The sequence below is a fragment of the Salvelinus fontinalis genome, chromosome 18 (assembly GCF_029448725.1).
Source record: "Salvelinus fontinalis isolate EN_2023a chromosome 18, ASM2944872v1, whole genome shotgun sequence".
Classification (NCBI taxonomy): domain Eukaryota; kingdom Metazoa; phylum Chordata; class Actinopteri; order Salmoniformes; family Salmonidae; genus Salvelinus; species Salvelinus fontinalis.
In genome coordinates this window covers 4,043,500-4,070,206 of record NC_074682.1, presented here as the reverse complement: position 1 = coordinate 4,070,206, position 26,707 = coordinate 4,043,500, and the positions used below count along the sequence as shown (strand labels likewise).

At 40.6% G+C, this 26,707-nt stretch overlaps 1 protein-coding gene across 1 annotated transcript; it reads left to right on the top strand.

The window, feature by feature from the left end:
• LOC129814826 (charged multivesicular body protein 4b) lies at positions 1–26,325 on the top strand. The gene is made up of 5 exons (XM_055867887.1): positions 1–348; positions 18,387–18,564; positions 24,042–24,156; positions 24,451–24,580; positions 24,890–26,325. Exons 1-5 carry the CDS (start codon positions 165–167, stop codon positions 24,952–24,954), a joined length of 672 nt encoding a protein of 223 aa, XP_055723862.1. The 5' UTR covers positions 1–164; the 3' UTR covers positions 24,955–26,325.
• Positions 26,326–26,707: the final 382 nt, after the last annotated feature.

Below are 26,707 nucleotides of genomic sequence, written 5' to 3'. Positions count from 1 at the left end.
CCCTGGTGACGTGCTGACATCACGAGGCCTGGTTGGAAAGAGGAAGAAGAAATAACAACAGCAGCTCTGCTGGGCGAGTGACAGCGAGAGAGAAGATACGAGACTAGTCCTGTTAATTTCTATAGAATTTGTAGTATCAGTTGCTGTTGTTATTCAGCGCGAATATGTCTTTGTTGGGGAAGTTATTTGGCGCTGGAGGTAAAGGTGGGAAATCGGCTAGCCCTCAGGAGGCGATCCAGCGACTTCGAGACACTGAGGAAATGTTGACGAAGAAACAGGAATTTTTGGAGAAAAAGATTGACCAGGAACTCATCACTGCGAAGAAGAATGGCACAAAAAATAAAAGAGGTGAGAAATACTGTTTTATCATGCCATGTTCAACTACTATCTTAAACACGGACCCTCCCGACTAGTTCAAATGAACGTTGTATTTGCACAGAGCTTCCTATACTATGGTAATTTCAACCGGGAAACTCGGAGCTGGTGTTTCTAAAACGAGTTTCCAAGACGGAAATGTCCTAGTTCCGACTAGCACGTGAACGCGGTATGATTAGCTAACTGGCTAGTTTTTTATCCAACAACTTTACACGAAGAACGAAGTACCACAGCCACAAAGTAAATAGGCAATATCGTACAAATGTAATGGATTTAACTAACTTCAAGCAAAGACAGTATAGTGGGGGTAGGTAACCCTAGTCCAAGAGTTCCACAGGCACTTAATGTTTTTGATTTAACCAAGCTGGAAACTTTTTATTGAACCTTTATTTAACTAGGGTAGTCAGTTAAGAACAAATTCTTATTTTACAATGACGGCCTAACCCGGACGACGCTGGGCCAATTGTGCGCCGCCCTATGGGACTCCAGATCACGGCCGGTTGTGATACAGCCTGGGATCGAATCAGGGTCTGTAGTGATGCCTCTAGCACTGACATGCAGTGCCTTAGACCGACCGCTGCGCCACTTGGGACCAGGAATGTTGATTTTTTTAATCGATCGCTGAACTGATCAATTAGCTCAGTGGCGCCTAGTCGGACCAAATCCTGCAGTACCTGCGACGCTCCAGCAACTGTTGCCAACCCCTGCAATACAGTATCAAGATATGCAGAAACTGCTTCTCCAATAGAAATGGTCGTCACTAGATACCACAGCCACAAAGTCAGAAGGCCTGCCTACTCAACCAATCTGTTCAAGGAGTATGATGACGTTTATTTTGGCTTGCCGTTCGCGTTAAACGACCAATCAGATGAGGCAGTGTGATGACGTGTGTGCAGGGGAAGAGGAGAGACATTTTATCTAGTGATCATCAATGATTTGGTTATTAGGTATAATTAAACTAACCGTTCCAAATGCAAAGCCTTATTCAAACTCAGCTTGCAATCTTATGATGTTTGCCCTCACTCCTAGTTACTTGTCTTAACCCAAAATATGTTTAGGCCTACTCAAATAGCTGCATTGTTTTTTTTAAATGGCATGTAGACAAACAAAATGACATCTTGATTTTTATTTTCAAAATCCACAAGTAATCCACATGTTACGTGAGCTTTATGGATCACTCCAATATATTGATATATTGGTATCACTCCGCGGCGGTGGGATACATCCGAGGTGAGAATTTACAGATTTACTCCTGTGTACACCTGTGTCACGGCTGGGGTCCGCCCCTATATATAGACCCCATGGCCGCGACACACGTTCTCTACATAATTTTTGAGACGCCTCTAGCACCGTAGAGGATTGGAGTGATCCATATAGCTTGCATGGTGTTCATTCACTGAGGCGGTGTGGCCTCTGATGCCACAGAGTTCCCCCGGCCTCAGGGGAAGTTGCCAAGGTGTCCCAGACAACAGCGACAGGAGAAGGCTGAACTAGGGTCGTCTGGGCCAGTATGGGGCCACCAGAAGCAGACGATGCTCTGCCATCCTGGTCCTGTCCAGCACAGCCTGGAACAGTGGAAAAGGGGGCAATGCGTTAAGCGCCAACTACTTCGCAGACAGAGTTCAGTGTGTCAAATCGGAGGGCCTGTTGTCCGGACCTCTGGCAGTCACTATGGTGGTGCCACAGGGTTCAATTCTCGGGCTGACTTTTTTTCTCTGGATACATCAATGATGTCGCACTTGCTGCTGGTGATCCACCTCTACGCAGACGACACTATTCTGTATACTTCTGGCCCTTCTTTGGACACTGTGTTAACTAACCTCCAGACGAGCTTCAATGCCATACAACACTCCTTCCGTGGCCTCCAACTGCTCTTAAATGCAAGTAATACTAAATGCACGCTCTTCAACCGATCGCTGCCCGCACCTGCCCGCCCGTCCTGCATCACTACTCTGGACGGCTCTGACTTAGAATATGTGGACAACTACAAATACCTAGGTGTCTGGTTAGACTGTAAACTCTCCTTCCAGACACACATTAAGCATCTCCAATCCATATTGAAATCTAGAATCGGCTTCCTATTTCACAACAAACTATCCTTCACTCATGCTGCCAAATATACCCTTGTAAAACTGACTATCCTGCCGATCCTTGACTTCGGCGATGTCATTTACAAAATAGCCTCCAACACTCTACTCAGCAAATTGGATGCAGTCTATCACAGTGCCATCCGTTTTGTCACCAAAGCCCCATATGCTACCCACCACTGCGACCTGTATGCTCTCGTTGGCTGGCCCTCGCTTCATATTCGTTGCCAAACCCACTGGCTCCAGGTCATCTATAAGTCTTTGCTAGGTAAAGCCCCGCCTTATCTCAGCTGACTGGTCACCATAGCAGCACCCGCCCGTAGCACGTGCTCCAGCAGGTATATTTCACTGGTCACCCCCAAAGCCAATTCCTCCTTTGGCCGGCTTTCCTTCCAGTTCTCTGCTGCCAATGACTGGAACTAATTGAAAAAAATCACTGAAGCTTGAGACTCATATATCCCTCACTAACTTTAAGCATCAGCTGTCAGAGCAGCTTACCGATCATTGCACCTGTACACAGCAGATCTGTAAATATCCCACCCAACTACCTCATCCCCAGATATTTTTTTGTTTTCTCCTTTGCACCCCAGTATCTCTACTTGCACATTCATATTCTGCACATCCATCCTTCCAATGTTTAATTGCTTTAATTTAAATTGGAATTATTTTGCCACTGGCCTATTTATTGCCTTACCTCCCTAATCTTACTACATTTGCACACACTGTATATAGATTGTTCTGTTGTGTTATTTGACTGTACATTTTTTTTATATCCATAACTCTGTGTTTGTCGCACTGCTTTGCTTTATCTTGGCCAGGTCGCAGTTGTAAATGAGAACTCATTCTCAACTGGCCTACCTGGTTAATTTGGTGAAGGTGAAATAAAAAAAATAAAGTTACCTGATGTGAAAAAGAGTTCCATGTAGTCATGGCCTATGTGTCTAAGAGAGGAGTGATAAGATCTTTAAAGCCTAAACAGTGGACACTAGATTTCTGCCTAGCTAGGTTTTTTGTGCCCTAAGAATAAGGATAATTTGACAGGGCATGGTAAGCATTCGACAGGGATGCTGGCCCATGTTGACTCCAATGCTTCCCACAGTTGTGTCAAGGGCTGCTTGATGTCCTTTCGGTGGTGGACCATTCTTGATACACACGGGAAACTGTTGAGCATAGAAAAACCAGCAGCTTTGCAGTTCTTGACACACTCAAACCGGTTTGCCTGGCCTCTTCTTACTACCATACCCTGTTCAAAGGTACTTCAATATGTTGTCTTGCCCATTCACCCTCTGAATTGCACACATACACAATCCACGTCTCAAGGCTTAAAAATCATTCTTTAACCTGTCTCCTCACCTTCATCTACACTGATTTGAAATGGATTTAACAAGTGACATCAATAAGGGATCATAGTATTCACCTGGATTTACCTGGTCAGTCTGTCATGGAAAGAACCGGTGTTTCTAACGTTTTGTACACTCAGACCAATATTATTTATATACACTATCTGTTAAAACGTGTAATATTAATCTGTATGCAGACGGCACTCAAGTCAGGTCCATAAGTATTTGGACAGTGACACAATTTGCCTCATTTTGGCTCTGTAAGCCACCACAATGGAATTGAAAGGAAACTATCAAGATGTGCTTTAAGTGTCGACTTTCATCTTTAATGTAAGGGTTTTGTCAAAATTATTGTATGAACCGTGTAAGAATTACAACCATTTTTATACATAGCCCCCCAATTTTAGGTGCTCAAAAGTAATTGGACAAACTAACAATCATAAATTAAATTGTTTTGATGACTGCCTGAAGTCTGGAACCCATAGACATCACCAGATGCTGGGTTTCCTCCCTGTTGATGCTGTGCCAGGCCTTTACTGTAGCTGTCTTCAGTTCCTGCTTGTTCGTTGGCCGTTTTGCCTTCATTCCACTTCTTTGCCTTAAAGTATTGGGTTGCTTTCGCAGTATGCTTCGGGTCATTGTCCATCTGCAATGGGAAGCGCCGTCCAATGAGTTTTGAAGCATTTGGCTGAATCTGAGCAGATAATATGGCCCCAAGCACTTCAGAATTCACCTTGCTGCTTTTGTCAGCAGTCACATCATCAATAAATACAAGGGAATCAGTTCCACTGGCAGCCATACATGCCCACGCCATAACACTACCTCCACCGTGCTTCACAAATGAGGTGGTATACTTCAGATCATGAGCAGTTCCTTCCCTTCTCCATACTCTTCTCTTCCCATCATTCTGGTACAAGTTGATCTTTGTCTCGTCTGTCCATAGGCTTTTTAAAGATGTTTTTTGGCAAACTCTAATCTGGTCTCGCTGTTTTTGAGGCTTACCAATGGTTTACATCTTGTGGTAAAACCTCTGTATTTACTCTGGTGAAGTCGTCTCTTGATTGTTGGCTTTGACACAGATACGCCCACCTCCTGGATGGTGTTCCTGCTCTGGCCAACTGTTGTGAAGGGGTTTTTCTTCTCCATGGAAAGAATTATTCTGTCATCCACCACAGTTGTTTTCCGTGGTCTTTTCGTTTTCCTGAGCTCACCAGTATGTTCTTTCTTTTTAAGAATGTACCAAATAGTTGATTTGGCCACACCTAATGTTTCTGCTATCTTTCTGATGGGTTTGTTTTAATTTTTCAGCCTAATGATGGCTTGCTTCACTGGCAGTGACCGCTCTTTGGACTTCATATTGAGGGTTATCAGCAACAGATTCCAAATGCAAATGCCACACTTGAAATCAACTCTAGACCTTTTATCTGCTTACTTGTAAATGAACTAATGAGGGAATAACACACACCTGGCCATGGAACAGATGAGCAGCCAATTGTCCAATTACTTTTGGTCCCTTAAAAAGGGGGGGACCACATATTAAAAAGTGCTGTTATTCCTACACCCTTCACCTGATTTGGATGTAAATACCCTCAAATTAAATGAATATTCATTATTTGTGGTAGACAGCTAAAATAATAACTTGGTCAATGTCCAAATATTTATGGACCTGACTGTATGTATGCCATGGCCCCAACTGTTGACCAAGCTATGTTAGAGCTACAATCTGACCTTGTTGCCTACCAGAAAACACTGGTTTGTTTAAAACTTGTACTTCATGCGGTCAAGACTATGTACATGTTGTTTTCTAATTCTACATTTTTCAGATGGACTACATATTTATTAATTGGATGGTTCTCACATCGATCGGGTCCCCGCCGATAAATATCTGGGCATTTGTATGGACTAATATTTATTTTTTTTAACATATGGATGAGCTAGTTAAAAAGCTAAGATTTAAAGTGGACTTTAAAACTTTTTTTACTTTTTTTATCTTGCTTCTCTCTAAATAGCGGGAAGCAGATTGCACAGTCAACTTTCCTGCCAGTTCTTGACTATGGTGACGCCATTTACCAGATTGCAGCAGCCACTACTCTTAAACCTTTGAATGCCTTCTACCATAGCGCCATTTGTTTTATCACAGGTGACAGTTTAAATACTTGCCACTGCATCCTGTATCAAAAGGTTGGCTGGTCCTCATTGAAGACCCGTAGATCACTTCATTATTCCCTTTTTGTTTACAAGGCTCTACTTCACGAGCTTCAAGCGTATCTAACTTCGTTGTGAAAGTATAAAAACATGAGATGCTGAACACATTCACAGGGTTGGTTAACTCTTGAGGTTCCTCAGGTCTCCACTGAACTAGGTAAATCTGCTTTTAGTTTTAATGCACCGCATTGCTGGAACCAACTAGAAAATACATTACAATTGGATGTTCTGGTGCCGTTTGGGCAATTTTAAAGTATTGATTTGGGACCTTTGTACTGAGGAATGTAACGTTTTTTTCTTGAATATTTGTGTTGTGCTGTATTTTAGTTTGTTTTACATTGTATCTGATTTAAGATTTTTGTCTTTTGAATTGTATATGCAGGGCTCCCTTGTCTCAATGGTGACTCCCGGTTTAAATTAAAGGTAAAATAAATAAAGCTGTGTAGTAATTTAAAGCTGCAATATGTAACTTTTTGGCAGCCTGACCGAATTCCCATTTTAGTTATAGATCTGTTTTGTATTTGCATCTTTTACTTTCAGTTTTGTACACCAGCTTCAAACAGCTGAACATACAATATTTTTGGTTATTGAAAATATATTTCACAGTGGTTTTAGATGGTACAATCATTCTCTACACTCAGCTTGATTGTTTTGTCACATAAACTGAAATTAGGTGAACTATTAGGATTTTAGCAACCAGGAAATAGTTGAGCGATTTCTGCATAGTGCATCTTTAACCTTTTTTTGTTTTTAGAAAATTGTTTCTCGTTGAAATGCAAGAGATGTTCCTAAAACTGTATAGCAAGTGATGCGTTTTAACGTTCAGAATGAGCGATTTGGGCTCTTGACAAAACTCCCCCAGCCAGAATATACTATCCTCAATAGGTGCTATTTAGCGATTGCACTTGCGCTAGTTAGAAACTTCCTTCAAACTGCATGCAGTGACATAAAAATGTATCTGACTGTGGGGAAGTAGTAAACGGGCCTCATTACCAAAATCCCGAAGTATCGCTTCAAAACCAGGAAAGCAGATAATGTGGGCGACGTTTATTATAGCCCTGACGTCCACCTTTTTGGTATTTTTTTAACCAGTTTCCGTCTCTGTACAAAAGCATGTTCTTCAAGCTGTGGAAGATGGCAGAATATTTAATAATAACTGATTGGACTTACATGGCACATTTCTAGACACTCAAGGCTCTTAACAGTGTAAGGGGAAACTTCCATTGTTAGTACTGCAACATTATTCAAATTAAATGAATGTTGTAAAAGTGTATATTATAAATTACAGTGATCTGTCTTTGAACTTACTGCCGCCTTGTTCATTTAGGCAGAATATTTATCTTTTGGCTTTTGTTTGTCGGGTGTCTTTCTCATGGTGTCAAAATACGTCTTTGTGCCCACAACTTGAAAGAAAACACCATTGAATGGGAGACTTTTAAACTCAGTTGGGAGAGTTTCTTCCTGCCAACGGCTGTGCATCTGTTGAACGTCAAGAATAAGATATATTTCCATTTGAAATGACTATTCGCCCTTTGGCCCAAAACCTTTGTGCTTTCTTAATGTTATGTACTTTCTTGTTTCTGAATTTATTTAGTTATTTGGTCATCAAACTTGAGAGAAACCAAGGCGGCATACGCATCATCACACACCCTCATCTGATTGGTCAGGTAGGCGGGCCTTCTGAGCCGGTCTACCATCACACTCCAGAGGTGTGGACTCAAGTCACATGACTTGGACTCTATTCTGACTCGAGTCACATGATGATTTGAGACTCGACTTGATAGAGAAGAGACGTGACTTGGAGCCTCCGGACTTGACTTTGACTTGAGACTAATGACTTGAAATGATCTGGCCCTGTTTTGTAACATTTTGTGGCGAAGAGTCCGTGGATTACTCTCCATGCAGCCAGAGACGGTAGCCGCAACATTGCTCTTACAAAAAAATAAAAAATGTGCAACAGATTGGCTAGTGAAATGCACACTCTGCTCTCTGACAGGACCAGTATAGCGTCAATCAACACAGTTCGGGTGAGCTAGCGAACAGATTGATGTGTTTTTTTCTTTTGGTGCAGCTATAGGATTGGGGGCAGCACAAGGTCAAATTGTAGGGAGAGGATTGCCATAATAAATAAATAAATAAATAAATAAATATGCAGCTCCAAAAAAAAATGGTATTAAGAATATTAATTGTTTACTTTGCAAGCTCACCAGCAATGGGGCAAAACATTACTAGCATAGGCCTACTGGTCTTTTAGTATCTCAGAATTGCTTGAAATGTATAATTTCCTTATGAAGTTTGCATTTGGAATTTGTTGTTAAAATGAATTATTACTGTGGTGAAGACACACCATAGGCATGCCTCCCTGCTTGCACTCTCAACTCCTGCCAGTAGAGAGCGCTGTGTTCTCTTGTTGAAATGCTTGCTGTTGCTTTCTTTCACACATTTAAATGCAAATTGTGGCAAATCTACACTGTGACTGTACAACACATGTTCTTCCCATGATATAAACTGACCAGTTGAAGCTATGATCCCTTATTGATGTCACCTGTTAAATCCACTTCAATCAGTGTAGATCATGGGTGTCAAACTCTGGCCCGCGGGCCAAATTTGACCCGCGGGGTAATTATATTTGGCCCGCGAGACAATACCAAATTACTACTAGAGCTGGCTCGCCGGTATTATACAGCGCAGTCACCGCTAATACTACGAATCCCATAATGCTCTGCTGTTGTTTTCGCGCGCCAATCAGGACAGGACCCAGAAACGCCCTCTCCTCTGTGACAGTAGTCATAGCAACATAGACGCTAGCGCGCTATCCCTTCCCAAAAATGGCGAAAAGAAAGGCAGAAAACAGGAGCTTTCTGGACAAGTGGGAGGCAGAATATCTGTTTACAAATGTAAAAGACAAACCTGTTTGTCTTGTTTGTGGAGTCAACGTGGCTGTAAGTAAGGAGTACAACATTAGACGACACTATGAAACGAAACACCATGACAAATACAAGGACCTGGACATGACTCAAAGGAGCCAGAAAGTAGAGGAGATGAAAAGAAGTTTGGTTTCACAACAGAATATGTTCAAAAAAGCCACATCACAAAGTGAGGCTGCTGTAAAGGCTAGTTATATAGTGGCAGCAGAGATCGCAAAATCAGCCCGGCCCTTTAACTTCTACCGCTTCAGAAACCCGGATCCGGGAGCACCCCCCACCTCCCCCACCAGTAAAAAAGCTGAATAGCATAGCTAGCATAGCATCACAAGTAAATACTAGCATCTAAATATCATTCAATCACAAGTCCAAGACACCAGATAAAAGATCCACTTCTTGTGAATCCAGCAATCATTTCTGATTTGTAAAATGTTTTACAGGGAAGACACAATATGTAAATCTATTAGCTAACCACGTTAGCAAAAGACACCATTTTTCTTTGTCCACCATTTTTTCTCTCCACCAGTAGCTATCACCAATTCGGCCAAATAAAGATATTGATAGCCACTAACCAAGAAAAAACCTCATCAGATGACAGTCTGATAACATATTTATTGTATAGGATAGGTTTTGTTAGAAAAATGTGCATATTTCAGGTAGAAATCATAGTTTACAATTGCACCCATCATCACAACTCGACTAGAATAAATACAGAGAGCAACGTGTATTACCTTACTAATCATAAAACATTTCTTAAAAATACACAGCGTACAGTAATTGAAAGACACAGATCCTGTGAATCCAGACAATATTTCAGATTTTCTAAGTGTCTTACAGCGAAAACACAATAAATCGTTATATTAGCATACCACATGTGCAAACATTACCCCAGCATTGATTCAAGGCAAAAAGAGCAATAGCATTATCACCACCAAAATGTATTAATTTTTTCACTAACCTTCTCAGAATTCTTCCGATGACACTCCTGTAACATCATATTACAACATACATATAGAGTTTGTTCGAAAATGTGCATATTTAGCCACAAAAAACGTGGTTATACAATGAGAATAGTAGCAAAACTGGCCTGAAAATGTCGGGTGCCATCTTGGACAGTGATCTAGTCTAATGAATAAATAATCATAAACTTGACTAAAAAATACAGGGTGGACAGCAATTGAAAGACAAATTAGTTCTTAATGCAATCGCTGAATTACATTTTTTAAATTATCCTTACTGTGCAATACAGGGTGCGCCAAAGCGAAGCTATCCCAAAGAAAATGGCGGAATATGCGTTTAACATTTTTCAACAGAACGACGATTTATCATCATAAATAGTTCTTAATATTAACTGAACTTCCATCAGAATCTTGGGCAATGTATCCTTTCTCCGGTCTAATCGTCTTTTGGTCGAAAGATGTCCTCTTGTCCTGTCGAAATGGCCACTAACTTTCGGCATGTACTGGAAAAGTGCCCAGCTCTTGGGAGTGCGTCACAAAGAAATGCCAGAAAATCGCACTAAACGGATATAAATTGCTATAAAACGGTTTAAATTAACTACCTTATGATGTTTTTAACACCTATAACGAGTAAAAACATGACCGGAGATATATTACTGGCTAAACCACAGCTTGGAAGGAGGCCAGTCCGACGTCCATCGTGCGTCAGGCGCAGGGAGGAAAAGAAATGTACTTCCGCCCTTTGGTCTTATATACAGGCCCAGATTGCGCAATCGACTCCATTCAAATTGTCACCACTTACTGACATCTAGAGGAAGGCGTAGGCAGTGTTTGTATCCCCATAGCATTCACAGGGACATTAAAACTGACCTGGGAACAGGGGCCAAGATTTCTGAAATCTCACTCCCTGTCAGGAAAAGTGCTGTAGAATGAGTTCTGTTTCACTCAGAGACATAATTCCAACGGCTATAGAAACTAGAGAGTGTTTTCTATCCAATAATAATAATAATATGCATATTGTACGAGCAATAATTGAGTACTAGGCAGTTTAATTTGGAGACCAATTTTCGCTAAGTCGAAACAGCACCCCCTATACTCTCAAGAGGTTTTAATGAGGGAGAGTTCGTGAAAAAGTGCATGATGAATCTCTACCGCCGTGTTCCCATGCGCACAGTTTGCTGAAAAACTCAGTGTTCTCGCCGCTGAGTTTAGCCGGCGATTTGCCGACTTTGATGTCCAGAAATGTAGGTTTGAACTGCTTAGTAATCCCTTCGCAGTTGATGTGGAAAATGCACCAACCAACATCCAAATGGAGCTGATTGAACTCCAGTGCAACGACACGCTGAAGTCAAAGTATTGTAACGACCCTGGGTTTATAAGAGTCGTTACAGTATGATGCTGTGGGCGCCGCACAGTTTCCACGGTTCATCCCTGACACAATGCCTCAGCTCCGCACCCAAGCTGCTCAGATGCTCTCCATGTTCGGCAGCACTTATCTATGCGAGCAACTTTTCTCCTCGATGAAGATGACCAAAACAACTCACAGGAGACGTCTGACTGATGAACACCTTCGCTCGATACTGAGGATTTCTTCAGCTCAGAGCCTGAGCCCAGACATTGATGAACTAACATCCAAGAAGAGATGCCAGGTATCTGGCTTGGGCACATCAGATTAGATCAGTGTGCAATAACTAACGTTTTCTTTGTGCACTTTTTCTTGCTACAAGGCATGGGCTTGAATGGTTGATTGATTTATTATCATTTTATTTGTAAAATTATTAGCCAGTGGAAAAAGTTTATTTTGGTATTTAAATCAGAAGGCTGCAAATAGAAAAGAGGCATACGATTTTTATTTAAATTTTATTTATTTAATAAATGAATGCCATTGGTGTGTTTTTTTCATTTGAAATTGGATTTTGCATGTCTCCACTATTAAATTATATATTGTATGGTAATAAGCGATGCTTGTTCCATATTCAGTGTTAAAGCAAAACTTGTTTGGGTCCATATTAAAAGGTTCATTTGTTCAATGTTGGCCCGCGACTTTGTTCAGGTTTTACATTTTGGCCCACAGGGTATTTGAGTTTGACACCCCTGGTGTAGATGAAGAGGAGACTGGTTAAAGAAGAATTTTTAAGCCTTGAGACAATTGAGACACTCGGGGTGAATGGGCAATTCAAAATATTGAAGTGTTTTAGGTTTTGACAGAGGGGAAAACTAACAGACAACTACCGTAATTGCTGGACTATTAAGCGCACCTGAATATAAGCCGCACCCACTGAATTTAATTTTTTATTTTATTTTGTACATAAATAAGCCGCACGTGTCTATAAGCCGCAGGTGCCTACCGGTACATTGAAACAAATGAACTTTACACAGCCTTTAAACGAAACACGGCTTGTAACAAAAATAAATAGGCTTTAACGAAACAGGCTTGTAACATTATTTTTTTTTTAAATAGCAGTAAACAATAGCCTACCAAGAAAGTCCTTGGTCACTATCTTCCTCCTGTGCACTGAAACCACTGAAGTCATCTCCTTTGGTGTCGGAGTTGAATAGCCTCAGAATTGCTTCATCCGATGTTGGATCGTTTTCATTGCGCTCTCCTCACTTTCATCCGGAGGCAAACTCATCCAAGCCTCATTTTCTAGTTCGGGCCATCTCCTTTTCTTTCCTCTGAAAACTTTTGTTGTCTTTTTGCACTAAGTCAGTTTCTCACGCTGCTGTTTCCAACGTCTTATCATCGACTCATTAAGGCTCCCGTGCAGCAGCACTATTTCCTTTTCCAACAGCCAGATCGATCGCCTTCAAATTGAAAGCTGCATCATATGCATTTCTCCGTGTCTTTGCCATGATGAGGGTGACAAAATGACTACCGTAATCAGAATGATGGAAAGTTTGAGCGCGCTCGATTTACGTCACATTATGTGACGGTGCTCAGTTTTTTGGCGGCATGAATTTGTGAAAGCGGGAAAAATCCATAAATTAGCCGCGTCATTGTATAAAGCGCAAGGTTCATAGCGTGGGAAAAAAGTAGCGGCTTATAGTCCGGAAATTACGGTAGTCAAAGCTCAAACCAAGTTTATTTACCCACTGGGTCAAACAGCTGAAAAGACATAGACATGTTTCCACCAGTACAAGTATTTATACCCTCCTATTAGATGAGTCTCCTCCTTGTACATCTCTGTTGCTAGGCAGAAACGTAGGTGTGTATATATATATGTGTGTGTGTGTGTGTGTGTAATAGAACTGTTCCTTGTCACTTCATCTGATATGACCTCGGCCTACATTCTTCACTCCTCCCTAATCCACGGCTATCAAACCTTATCAGTGACTGAAACCAGACTGTTACCCTTTGGCCCTCTCCATAGGATCCATGAGATTTGACAATAACATTATACATGTAAAGTAGTTCAAGTATAGTAACATGAATAAGTATATATTTCAAGCTAGAATCCAACAAGTGCCTTTGAACAGGGTATGGTAGTAGGTGCCAGGCGCACCGGTTTAAGTGTGTCAAGTACTGCAACGCTCCCGCGTTTTTCACGCTCAACAGTTTCCCGTGTGTATCAAGACTGGTCCACCTCCCAAAGGACATACAGCCAACTTGACACAACTGTGGAACGCATTGGAGTCAACATGGGCCAGCATCCCTATGGAACACGACGAATTGAGGCTGTTCTGTGGGCAAAAGCGGGTGTAACTCAATATTAGTAAGCTGATTCTAATGTTTTGTACACTGTGTATATTCCATCTAATCCTACAATAATTGCTAGCGTTTTCATCATTCCCTATCCGTAACCTCGTTCCCCTGCACATCTACTCAGTACTGGTACGCCATGTATATATCTAAGTTATCATTTCTCATTGTGTATTTATTACTTTTGTTATTACTTTTCTATTTCTAAAAAAAAATAAAAATAAAAAAAATAAAATCTCTATACATTGTTGTTAGTCTACACCTGTTTACGAAGCATGTGACAAATTGATTTGATTTGACATTTATTGCAACACTTACACCGTACCCCAACCGGCCACGCGCCATCGTGCGCAAATGTATTTTGTCCCCACACACCAAACGCAATCACGACACACAGGTTAAAGTATCAAAACAAACTCTGAACCAATTACATTAATTTGGGTACAGGTGGTCGAAAAGCATTAAAATTTATGGCAATTTAGCTAGCTAGCTTGCAGTTGCTAGCTAATTTGTCCTATTTAGCTAGCTTGCTGTTGCTAGCAATTTGTCCTGGGATATAAACGTTGAGTTGTTATTTTACCTGAAATGCACAAGGTCCTCTACTCCGACAATTAATCCACACATAAAACAGTCAACCGAATTGTTTCTAGTCATCTCTCCTCCTTCCAGGCTATTTCTTCTTTGGACTTTATATGGCGATTGACATCTAACTTTCATAGTTACAACGATGAACGACCGAACTCAGTTCATCTTTCAATCACCCATGTGGGTATAACCAATGAGGAGATGGCACGTGGGTATCTGCTTCTATAAACCAATGAGATGGGAGAGGCAGGACTTGCACCGCGCTCAGCGTCACAAATAGAACTGACTTCTATTTTAGGTCTTGGCAACGCAGATGCTCATTGGCGCAATAATTGAGTAACATGTATGTTTAAATTTATTTTGCAACGCTGGCGCACGAGACGCAAGCCCTGTGGTCAGCATGTTAGACATTTCTGTTTCATGTATGATGCAATACATTTTCATTTAGCCTAGCATTTCTTACCCTCTGAGTGGGCACAATGTTTATTGTGCACATGAACGTTCGCAAGACTCATGAGGTAGAAGTTTTGTTCATTTAATTTAATGTATGGATTCCTTTGTTCATACTTCCCGGGTTATATCGGAGTGCTGTGTCTGTGTCCAATGTCTCTGTCATTCTGGTTGTGCGTAATATGAGCGTGCAAGCCTCAGTGCGCATAGAAATAGGCTGTGGCCTTGGAGTCAGCACCTTGATTAAGAGAAAACGATTGTTCCATGTATTAATGTTGATGTAATTAATAATCATTAAGTCTGATTAAGACGAATGTACGTGGAAATGTCCTTTTACATTGTAGAATCAGTGTATTGGTTGTGATTGGGTAATTGTATGGTCCTGGCAGAGGCCAAGTGCTTATGTACCTGTTTAACAGATTCAATTTGGTTTCTCAAGGGGACACTGTGCAGTCTTGCCCTCTACCTGTGTCTGTTTAAATAGGACAGGTTAAGCCTAATACAGAGGCTATTTATTTTGAGATATTGCACGTGTATATTTGGAAAATCAACTTTCATCATTGGATTACCAAGACAAGTATACACAGTGAGCATGTCAACCTGCGTTGCTTTCTGCTGATTTCATGCAGAATGCAGGTCCCTATTTTACAATCACAGAATCAAAATGTGTTGAGGACAAAATAACGAAAAGGGCTGTCTGGTAGCCTCAAATATTTGTTGTTGAACAAGTCATTGCATGTATAGATTTTTTAAATATTTTTTACTTGACTTGAGAGAACTTGTGACTCGACTTCCTCTTAAGAATGCATGATTTACTTGACTCAAGGCTCGACCTGTCCTACTTGGGACTCGACTTGAGACTCGGACCATGTGACTTGAGACTTGCTTGTGACTTGAATAATAGTGACTTGGTCTCACCTCTGCCTAAAGGTATTATGTACTAGGGTTGGGCGATGTCACCCTTTGTCCTAAGCTACAATTGGACGCATAATCATGACGAAAGATAATGTTGTTGAAAGTCTGTGCAGAGGCTATGTTGAGGCAAGTCTTCCTTTCTGGTGGGACCGGCTTCAGTATGGAACAGGTGTGTCTGTGTAGTGTGCACGTAAAGGTGAGGGAGAGGCATGCCACTCATGCTGCAGCGGGGGAGGGAACAGTGTCAGAAAAAGTACCCAATTGTCATACTTGAGTAAAAGTAAAGATACCTTAATAGAAAATGACTAAAGTGAAAGTTACCCAGTAAAATACTACTTGAGTAAAAGTATTTGGTTTTACATATACTTAAGTATCAAAAGTATAAATATTTAAAAATTCCTTATATTAAGCAAATCAGACCGTACCATTTTCTTGTTTTTTAAATTTATGGATAGCCAGGGCACGCTCCAAAACTAAGACATAATTTAAAAGCAAAGCATTTGTGTTTAGTGAGTCTGCCAGATCAGAGGCAGTAGAGATGACCAGGGATGTTCTCTTGATGTGTGTGAATTGTACCATTTTCCTGTCCTGCTAAGCATTTAAAAATGTAACTACTACTTCTGGGTGTCAAGAAAAATTTATGGATTAAAAAGTATATCATTTTCATTAGGAATGTAGTGATGTAAAAGTTGTCCAAAATATAAATAGTAAAGTACAGATTACCCCAAAAAACTACTTAAGCAGTACTTTCAATTATGAGAGAGAGAGAGAGAGGCCAACTAAGCCATGCCAATTTAATGTTCTGTATCATCCCATTTGACAATGCCTGTCCTGACCACATCAAATCCGAGTAACCTAGAGAAGCTAGCTGAGCTAGCCATCTAGCTAGCGAGCAAATGTTTTATTCCTGAATTTTAATCCCATTTTGCATTGAGCTCTGACTTCACTTTCTACACATGGAACTCATTTTGACAGTAGTGCCTCTCTGATTGTCTGACAAAAACAACAAGCTACACGTGAAGGCTACCGGTCTTCCGACATTAGAGAGAGAAACAATCTATAGTACCAGTCCAAAAGTTTGGACAAACCTTTTCATTCAAGGCTTTTTCTTTATTTAAATTTTTTTCTTTATTGTTGAATAATAGCGAAGACATCAAAACTATTAAATAACACATGGAATCATGTAGTAACCAAAAAAGTGTTAATCAAATCAAAATATATTTTAGATTCTTCAATGTAGCCACCCTTTGCCTTGATGACAACTTTGCACTCTCTTGGCATTCTCTCAACCAGCTTCATGAAGTAGTCACCTGGAATGCATTTCAATTAATAAGTATGCCTTGTTTTAAAGTTCATTTGTGGAATTTATTAATGCGTTTGAGCCAATTAGTTGTGTTGTGACAAGGTAGGGGTGGTATACAGAAGATGGCCCTATTTGGTAAAAGACCGAGTCCATATTATGGCAAGAACAGCTCAAATAAGCAAAGAGAAACGACAGTCCATCATTACTTTAAGAAAGTTAAATCCATTTAACAAGAACTTTGAGAGTTTCTTCAAGTGCAGTTGCAAAAACCATCAAGCGCTATGATGAAACTGGCTCTTGTGAGGACTGCCACAGGAAAGGAAGACCCAGAGTTACCTCTGTTTCAGAGGATAATTTCATTAGTTACCAGCCTCAGATTGCAGCCCAAATAAATGCTTCACAGAGTTCAAGGAATACACACATCTCAACATACACTGTTCAGTGGAAACTGCGTGAATCAGGCCTTCATGGTCGAATTGCACCATTGAAACCACTACTAAAGGACACCAATAATAAGAAGAGACTTGCTTGGGCCAAGGAACACGACCAATGGACATTAGACCGGTGGAAATCTGTACATTGGTGGTTCCCACCTTGTATGGAGGAGGAGGTGTGGGTGTGCTTTACTGGTGACAATGTGATTGATTTAGAATTCAAGGCACACTTAACCAGCATGTTTCCCACAGCGTTCTGCAGCGATACGCCATCCCATCTGGTTTTGGTTTAGTGGGACTCATTTGTTTTTCAACAGGACAATGACCCACAACAGGCTGTGTAAGGGCTATTTGACCAAAAGGAGAGTGATGGAGTTCTGTATCAGATGACCTGGCCTCCACAATCACCCGACCTCAACCCATTTGAGACGGGTTTTGAATGAATTGGACCGCAGAGTGAAGAAAAAGCAGCCAACAAGTGCTCAGGATATGTGGGAACTCCTTCAAGATTGTTGGAAAAACATTCCAGGTGACTACCTCGTGAAGCTGGTTGAGAGAATGCCAAGTGTGCAAAGCTGTCATCAAGGCAAAGGGTGGCACTTTGAAGAATATTAAATATATTTTGATTTTTTCTTTAACACTTTGTTTTACTACATGATTCCATATGTGTCAATTCCTAGTTTTGATGTCTTCACTATTATTGTACAATGTAGAAAATAGTATCGAATAAAGAAACTCTTGAATGAGTAGGTGTGTCCAAACTTTTGACTTGTACTATATATATTGTTGAGTTTAGTCAGCTATTTGAACCATGTCTGAAATGAGTTCTAGGGAGGTTCAAGGTAAGATGTGATCCAGAAATCTACAAGCTACGCAGTTAAAGCATCGTATCACGTCTAAGATACTTCAGATAATGCCTCATCTCAATTAAATACCTATTGTAAGCCTATACAAGGTCTCCCAGTGAATACAGAGTTAAGCGAATCAAATGAGCAGCGTTATATTTTGTATTTCCTCTCGCAGAGCTATAGGCTTATGCTGCTCCATTAGTATTCCCACCCCACACATCCTCTCACAGTTGTCTCTCCTTCCTCTCCTCTTGCATCCAGCTGCTCTGCAGGCATTAAAGCGGAAGAAGCGGTACGAGAAGCAGCTGGGCCAGATCGATGGCACGCTGTCCACCATCGAGTTCCAGAGGGAGGCGCTAGAGAACGCCAACACCAACACCGAAGTGCTGAAGAACATGGGCTTTGCTGCCAAGGCCATGAAGGCGGCCCATGAAAACATGTAAGGGCCACCGCCACTTCTGTTTCACAAAGGCTCCATAAAAGACACACACAGACACACACACCTCCAAGAATGCAACAGAGTGTCTCTGTTGACCCAGGCCCACATTGTTCTACTTCATATTTGTTTAGTAAAAAGTACGAGGTGATGCACCCACAAATGTTTGTAGAGGTGTTGACTAACAGAGAGTAAACTATGAAAAGAAAGTCACACACTATATACAGTGCATTTGGAAAGTACTCTGACCCCTTGACCTTTTCCACATTTTGTTACGTTACAAGCTTATTATAAAATTGATTCAATCTACACACTCATCAATCTACACACAATACCTCATAATGACAAGTCAATCAAAAAACGGAAATATTAAATCAAACTTTATTTGTCACATGCGCCGAATACAACAAGTGTAGTAGACCTTACCGTGAAATGCTTACTTACAAGCCCTTAACCAACAGTGCAGTTCAAGAAGAGTTAAAAGAAGATTTACAAAATAAACTAAAGTAAAAAAATAAAGTAACACAATAAAATAAAAGTAACGAGGTTATATACAGGGGGTATCGGTACCGAGTCAATGTGCGGGGGTACAGGTTATTCGAGGTAATTTGTACATGTAGGTAGGGGTAAAGTGACTATGCTGCTAATCGCTGTTATTTATCTATGCAGTGTACAAAGCTAATGGAGGGGGGGTGTCAATGTAAATAGTCTGGTGGCCATTTGGTTAATTGTTCAGCAGTCTTATGGCTTGGGGGTAGAAGCTTTTAAGGAGCCTTTTGGTCCTAGACTCGGCGCTCCGGTACCGCTGGCCGTGCGGTAGCAAAGAGAACAGTCTATGACTGGAGTCTTGACCATTTTTTGGGCCATCCTCTGACACTGCCTATTATATAGGTCCTGGATGGCAGGAAGCTTGGCCCCAGTGATGTACTGGGCCGTACGCACTACCCTCTGTAGTGCCATACAGTTAGATGCTGAGCAGTTGCCATACTAGGCGGTGATGCAACTGGTCAGGATGCTCTCGATGGTGCAGCTGTAGAACTTTGAGGATCTGGGGACCCATGCCAAATCTTTTCAGTCTCCTGAGGGGACAAAGGTGTTGTCGTGCTCTCTTAACAACTGTCTTGGTGTGTTTGGATCATGATAGTTTGTTGGTGATGTGGACACCAAGGGCCTTGAAACTCTCGACCCGCTCCACTACAGCCCCGTCGATGTTAATGGGGGCCTGTTCGGCCCGCCTTTTCCTGTAATCCACGATCATCTCCTTTGTCTTGATCACGTTGAGGGAGAGGTTGTTGTCCTGGCACCACACTGCCAGGTCTCTGACCTCCTGCCTATAGGGTGTCTCATCGTTGTCGGTGATCAGGCCTACCACTGTTGTGTCGTCAGTAAACTTAATGATGGTGTTGGAGGTGTGTTTTGCTACATGGTTGTGGGTGAAGAGGGAGTACATGAGGGGACTAAGTACACACCCCTGAAGGGCCCCTGTGTTGAGAATCAGTGTGGCAGACGTGTTGTTGCCTAACCTTACCACCTGGGCGTGGCCTGTCAGGACGTCCAGGATCAGTTGCAGAGGGAGGTGTTTAGTAGTGATGAGATTTGTGGGCACTATGGTGTTGAACGCTGAGCTGTAGTTAATGAACAGCATTCTCACATAGGTGTTTCTTTTGTCCAGGTGGGAAAGGGCAGTGTGAAGTGCGATTGAGTTAGCGTCATCTGTGGATCTGTTGGGGCGGTATGCGAATTGGAGTGGGTCTAGGATATCCAGGAGGATGCTATTGATGTGATCCATGACCAGCCTTTCAATGCACTTCATGGCTACCAAGTTGAGTGCTATAGGGCTATAATCATTTAGGCAGTTATCACACATTCGTCCAGAACAGCTGGTGCTCTCATGCATGCTTCAGTGTTGCTTGCCTCGAAGCGAGCATAAAAGGCATTTAGCTCGTCTGGCTCGCGTCACTGGCCAGCTCGTGTCTGGGTTTCCCTTTAGTCCGTAGAGATGAAACGGTATGAACATTTTAATCTCACAATTATTGTGACCAAAATTATCACAGTTATGAGTGTTATCGCGGTGTTGTTAAAATGTTCTTGAAATGTTCAAACAACAAATAAAATTAGCAGCACTATGCACTTTCTGTGTGAAGCATTAAAAATAATAACATTAACATTAAAGATGGCACCATGTGGCCATGAGCGGTAAAAGTTTCCCTAGTGCAGGTTTAAATGAGCACAACCTTAAGTAAGCAAATCAAATAAACAAATTAACAAATAAAATTAGCGGCACTCACTTTGTAGTGAGCCACGGCAACCTTAATCAGCCTCAGAAAGCCTGGCCTCCCAACAATTTGCAATGGCATCATGTCCTTTGCAATGTAATATGAAAGGGCTGCAGTGAGGTTTTGAGCGTTTTTTGATGTGGGTGCATAAGGAGCCTGCCTTTCACTGGGTTTGTCTGCTACCCGCCCACTCTGTAAACAACGGAATAGCAAACTTATTATTATTGGTGTTACATTATAATTATTATTCTCACACACAGTCTATCTTCTGTGTTGCATTTGAGTATATGCAATGACCCCATGCACAATTTACATAAATACAAATGAGTCTTAAGTAGACAGTGATAGTAATTGCAATGAGCCCAGCAATTGACATAAATACAGGAGTCTTGTATAGGAGTCTATAGTGTTCCTCCTGTTGGAACACTTTTATGACGAAGTCTAAATGAACAAAATATGTTGCTTGGGTGACTACACGACATAACGTGTCATCGTGTGTTATGGGCGAATAGTCTGCAGACACACGACGCATACAGCAGCAGAACAACGGGTAGTGTTTTTACAAGAGAAGGGACATGGGACATAACATGTTATCGTGTGCAATGGGTGAATAGACTCTGCAGACACAAGAGTAGGTTCCACTGAAAGCTTCAGTTTACATTATTGACAAGCTATTAGCAAGTTACAGACAAACCATGACATGTCCCCCCATTCTGAAGTCCCCACATCATGCATTGAGCTAAAAGTTAACTTACCTTGCATTCGCTATAAAGTGGTGGTCACAAAGATGACTCGAGATTTGAAGTGTTGCCCCCTTTCACAGAGAACCTGCACAATTGGTGGCTGACTAAATACTTTTTTGCCCCACTGTAAATCTTATGTAGTTTCTTGCAATATTCCTCTGACTTAAAATAATATTCCTCTGAAAATGTCTGGAGATTTGGTTAATTATAAATCCTAAATTAATCAGAAATGAACAGGGTCAGTTACACCATAAGAACCCCTTTTTCATGTCCTTATTACATGTAGTGCAACAACACCAAACAATATTGAAATCACCATGGTCACAACCAATGTTCCCTAATCTTTTTCGACACTTAGAAAATGTCAGGTCTGCTGAGCGCAAACTTGAACATGGTGAAAATTTGGTGCAACTTCCAGCGCGCGTTTACTGTGAACACTGAGGCTGTACCTACCTGCTTTAAGTTATAGTTTTAACAGGGCCACAGTAGGCTACTGTTGCTATTTGATCATGATGTAGGCCTACCAGAGTGGCCTACCATCAGAAACAATGGAGAAAATGCATCCCATAACATTTTAACAAGGAAATAGCTGTTATATCATTCAGCCTACAGTAGGAGCAAATGTGTGGTGTTCAATGTAGGTCTACATTCCATGAGACTTTTGAAAAACAACATGCAGGGCTTGACATTAACCTGTTTATCTACTTGTCCTTCAGACAAGGTGACTGAAAATGTTGTTGGTTGATGCAAGAAACCACTTTAAAAAATAGAATGCATTATTATTCGCAAACCATTATTATAGAGAATCAGACAAATTATGCTACCCTCTGCCTATTGACTACTTAGTTTATTCAAGCCTGTCTCAAAATACAACACTGCCCCTTTAAGACAAAAATAAAAGCTCTTTACCTGACTCGCTTTTCAAAGATGTCTGGAAATGTGCTATTCCAGTCTCAACGTCAACAGTGAAGAGGCAACTCCGAGATGCTGGCCTTCTAGGCAGAGTTGCAAAGAAAAAGCCATATCTGACTGGCCAATAAAAAGAAAAGATTAAGATGGGCTAAAGAACACAGACACTGGACAGAGGAACTCTGCCTAGAAAGCCAGCACACCGGAGTCACCTCTTCACGGTTGACGTTGAGACTGGTGTTTTGTCAAAGTGTAAGAAAAATTTGAACATTTAAAAAATAAAAATAAATAAAAATAAGACTAATATATCTTGACTAGATAAGTATTCACCCCCTGAGACAATACATGTTAGAAAAACCTTTGGCAGCGATTACAGCAACACATATTTTTGTCTCTAAGAGCTTTGCACACCTTGGAAAGAAGACTGAACCAAGTTTTCCTCTATGATTTTGCCTGTACTTAGCTGTATTCTGTAGTCTTTGCTGATGACAAGCATAAAATTTGGAGAGTGGTACTCAGTGATGTTTTGGATTTGCCTCAACTTAATGCTTTGCATTCAGGACAATAGGTGAATTTCTTTCCCACATTCTTTGCCGCAGTATTACTTATGTGCCTTGTTGCAAACAGGATGCATGTTTTGGAATATTTGTGTTCTGTACAGGCTTCCTACTTTTCACGCTGTTATTTAGGTTAGTATTGTGGAGTAACTACAATGTTGTTTTCTCATATCACAACACTTACACTCTGTTTTAAAATCACCATTGATCTCATGGTCAAATCCCTGAGCATGTTCCTTCCTCTCCGGCAACTGAGTTAGGAAGAACACCTGTATATTTGTAGTGACTGGGTCTAATGATACACCATCCAAAGCCTAATTAGTAACTTCACCATGCTCATGGATATTCAATGTCTGCTTTTTGAATTTTTACCAATCTACCAATCGATGCTCTTCTTTGTGAGGCATTGAAAAACCTCTCTGGTCTTTGGTTGAATCTGTGCTTGAAATTCAATAATTGATTGAGGGTTTACAGATAATTGTATGTGTGGGGTAGACATTAAAAAAAAACTATTATTGAGTCCATGCAACTTATGTTATATTAATTCTGAAAAATGTTCAAACAAAATTCCACTGACATTATGGGGTATTGTGTGTAGATCTGTGACAAACAATCTCAATTGAATCAGTTTCAAATTCAGGCTGTAACACATGTGGTCAAAATAAAGCGGTGTGAATACTTTCTGAATGCACTGTAGAGTATGTGACTATTTTAATACTTTACATTTGTGACAGGCACTATGCCTTATAAACAATGTAATAAAATGCTTACACCAATTTCTGCTGTAAAGGTTGATTTTCATTTTCCATATCTCTATCCTAAATCTTTTCAATGTAAATGTTTGGGGAATTTCATCGTTGCAGCTCATGGGTGTAGTAATTTCATACATGGCTGTTGCTAGACAATCTTTCAGAATGCCACTGTTATTCTTTCCTGAATTTGCTATGAACGATGTCCGTTGCAAATGAAATGGTATTTTTAATTTTTGCCCACAGGGACATAGACAAAGTGGACGACTTAATGCAGGACATCACAGAGCAGCAGGAGCTGGCACAAGAAATCTCTGACGCTATTTCTAAACCCGTAGGGTTCGGAGAGGAATTTGATGAAGTAAGCTAAAACTAAGAAGCTGAGTGTGCATGTCTCAATTTTCCCATACCGAAGGGTTAGTGCAATTCGGTATCATTGGTACGTCCCTCCCCTGAACCCTAACTTCAACCCTTAACCATTTTTAAATGTCAACTTCAATGGGGTAGGGACATCCCAAAGATCACGGATAGCAAAGACTCATACCGAATCAGACTGCAGTCATCTACTATCGTTGTTGTTATTAAATGTATCCTTATCTTCTTTTGGATATATAGACTTGTCTAGCCCTTAATGACGTTTTATTTGTTTGTTTAGGATGATCTCTTGGCAGAATTGGAAGAACTGGAACAAGAGGAACTAGACAAAAACCTGCTCGAAATCGCAAGCACGGAGAATGTACCGCTGCCAAATGTACCCTCTACATCTTTACCTGCAAGACCAGCAGGTAATGGATATATTGGCTTAGCCACTCAAGCTTTGCCTCCTTTGAAGCTAGCTAATATCGCTTAAGATCACTGGCAGGAATTTGATTTACCATTGCAATGCCTTTGTTTATAAAATACTGTCTGGAGATGGGGAGGGAGAGAGACAAAATGTACACAATAATAATAATTTGGTGCGATACCCAACATGAAGCACTGAAAAGTCAATGTTATTGTCAGATATTGTAGCATATGCTACCTCAGTCTTTATTTATAGGCAGATTGAAAAATCTTACTTACTCTATTAAAATGAATGTGGTTAATTCTTACAGTACAGAAGAAGCAAGAGGAAGACGAGGATGAAATGAAGGATTTGGAGGCATGGGCCGCCAACTAGCCACTGCTGTTACTCCATAGCTGCTATAGGTGGAAAAGAAAGACTATGGTTTAGTGTGACGTGTTTTCGTATTTGGGGAAGGAATAGGATAAACAGAGACTTAAAAAAAGAAAAGACTAAACATCAACTTGACAACCTTCCGCTTACTGTCAAGCTCAATCTCCTATAGAGGGGCAATGGCATGTTGTACCTTTCACCACCAAAAGCCCCAAATCTCTGGAGCAAACGAACAGAAAAGGCTAATTTAAAAATGTGTGTTTTTCTGTGCGTCCCTCACCTCGTTCTCTTCTGTAAAGCATTGTTGCATTTCCTCCTCTTAGCCCACAGAATATATTTTGAAGAGAAAGTATAAAAATGACTCCTCAACCTCCATGTAGAATTTCTAATACCTCATACCGTTAATGTGTAGTGCAACAAGATATTACAATATCCTGTATTAATTTTTGTTGTTTATGCACAATATCAGTGTCATGTGTTCAAATGGCAATCAGCTGTTCTTGAATCTGTTTGTAAAAATATGCACTTAAAATATACCTATTGTACATGATATTTATTAATATCAATTTCCAGCGTGGAGAATTTGATTCCCATTTGCAGGGCTGTTGCGTTTAAATGAGCTTTTGGCTGGATTTATTGAACTATATCATGAGTATCCTTCCAGATACTCTGGCTTTCAAACAGGCAGATATCTCTGAGGAAAACTCCACATGGTGTCCTTGAAATTCTTCTCTGGGTGATGGTTCACGCGTTTATGTTTCTTTGAAGTGAATGAATCTAACCGAACCTACAACTAGTTACATTTTGCAAACACAATGACATTTCTCTTGAAATATGTTTGTATTCTATCTGTTCTGGTTTGTGCAACTGAAGTGACTGTGTGAGTGACAGTATGCGCACCTCTGAGTGCGTTTGTTCATTTTCATCTTTAAGAGACATTAACACTAGAGGAAGTTTAAAAAAAATAGTTTATTAGGGTTTGGGCTTTTCAGAGTTATGTAATTTTTTTTGTTTTTATGATATGCTGTTGTGTGTAGGAAGAGATAATTGATTGTATTTCAACTCCAGGCAGTCAGGTCTATTTAACATCATGGCTTTTCTGAGTTTGTGAACTTACCCCACTATTTTATAGTTCACCGTGGTGCTTCAGATGTTTTCAAATTAAAAATGTTCTCCCAAATCAATTTTTTCTGACTAAATTTAATTAATGTTGTGTGACCACATTTGTTATGTCTGACATGTTCTGTGTGTTTGTACAAGGGGCTGTTTTTTGCCGTCTGGTTCTTGTTTTTGTTTGGTCTGTCTTCCTACCCTGCCTATCACAACTTGCCCTTGTTTTAATGGTATGCCTAAATTAAACCTTTTGACAAATTACGTGCTTTTCTTTGTTTAATATTTCAATATTTTTACAAAGAATATCTGTGCATTCCTTTATCAAGTACTGTTGATCAGAGTTATGGCAAGAGCTTGTGATGAGATCTATACTATTGAGAGGGCCAAGGTTCATGTAATAGTGTAAGGTCAAGGGTTATGGTTGTGCAAGGGCTATTCTTAGGCCACAGTCATCTGCTGACAAAGTCTGAGATTATGTAGCATGTATAAAAAAATCTATATCAAAAATGAATCAGTTTTTTTTTTTTTATGACATGGAACTACAGTAGTACTGATGTTTTATTACCTTAGTTCAGTCTTCCAATGAGCTTGTGCACAGCCCTGTCAATAGCTTTGTTTGCATACCACTGTGTTGCTTGTGAAA

Coding starts and splice junctions, on each gene's coding strand:
- LOC129814826 (XM_055867887.1), top strand. CDS start 165: ATGTCTTTGTTGGGGAAGTTATTTGGCGCTGGAGGTAAAGGTGGGAAA. Junction 24,157..24,450: donor TCGGAGAGGAATTTGATGAA/GTAAGCTAAAAC, acceptor TTGTTTGTTTAG/GATGATCTCTTGGCAGAATT. Junction 24,581..24,889: donor TTTACCTGCAAGACCAGCAG/GTAATGGATATA, acceptor TAATTCTTACAG/TACAGAAGAAGCAAGAGGAA.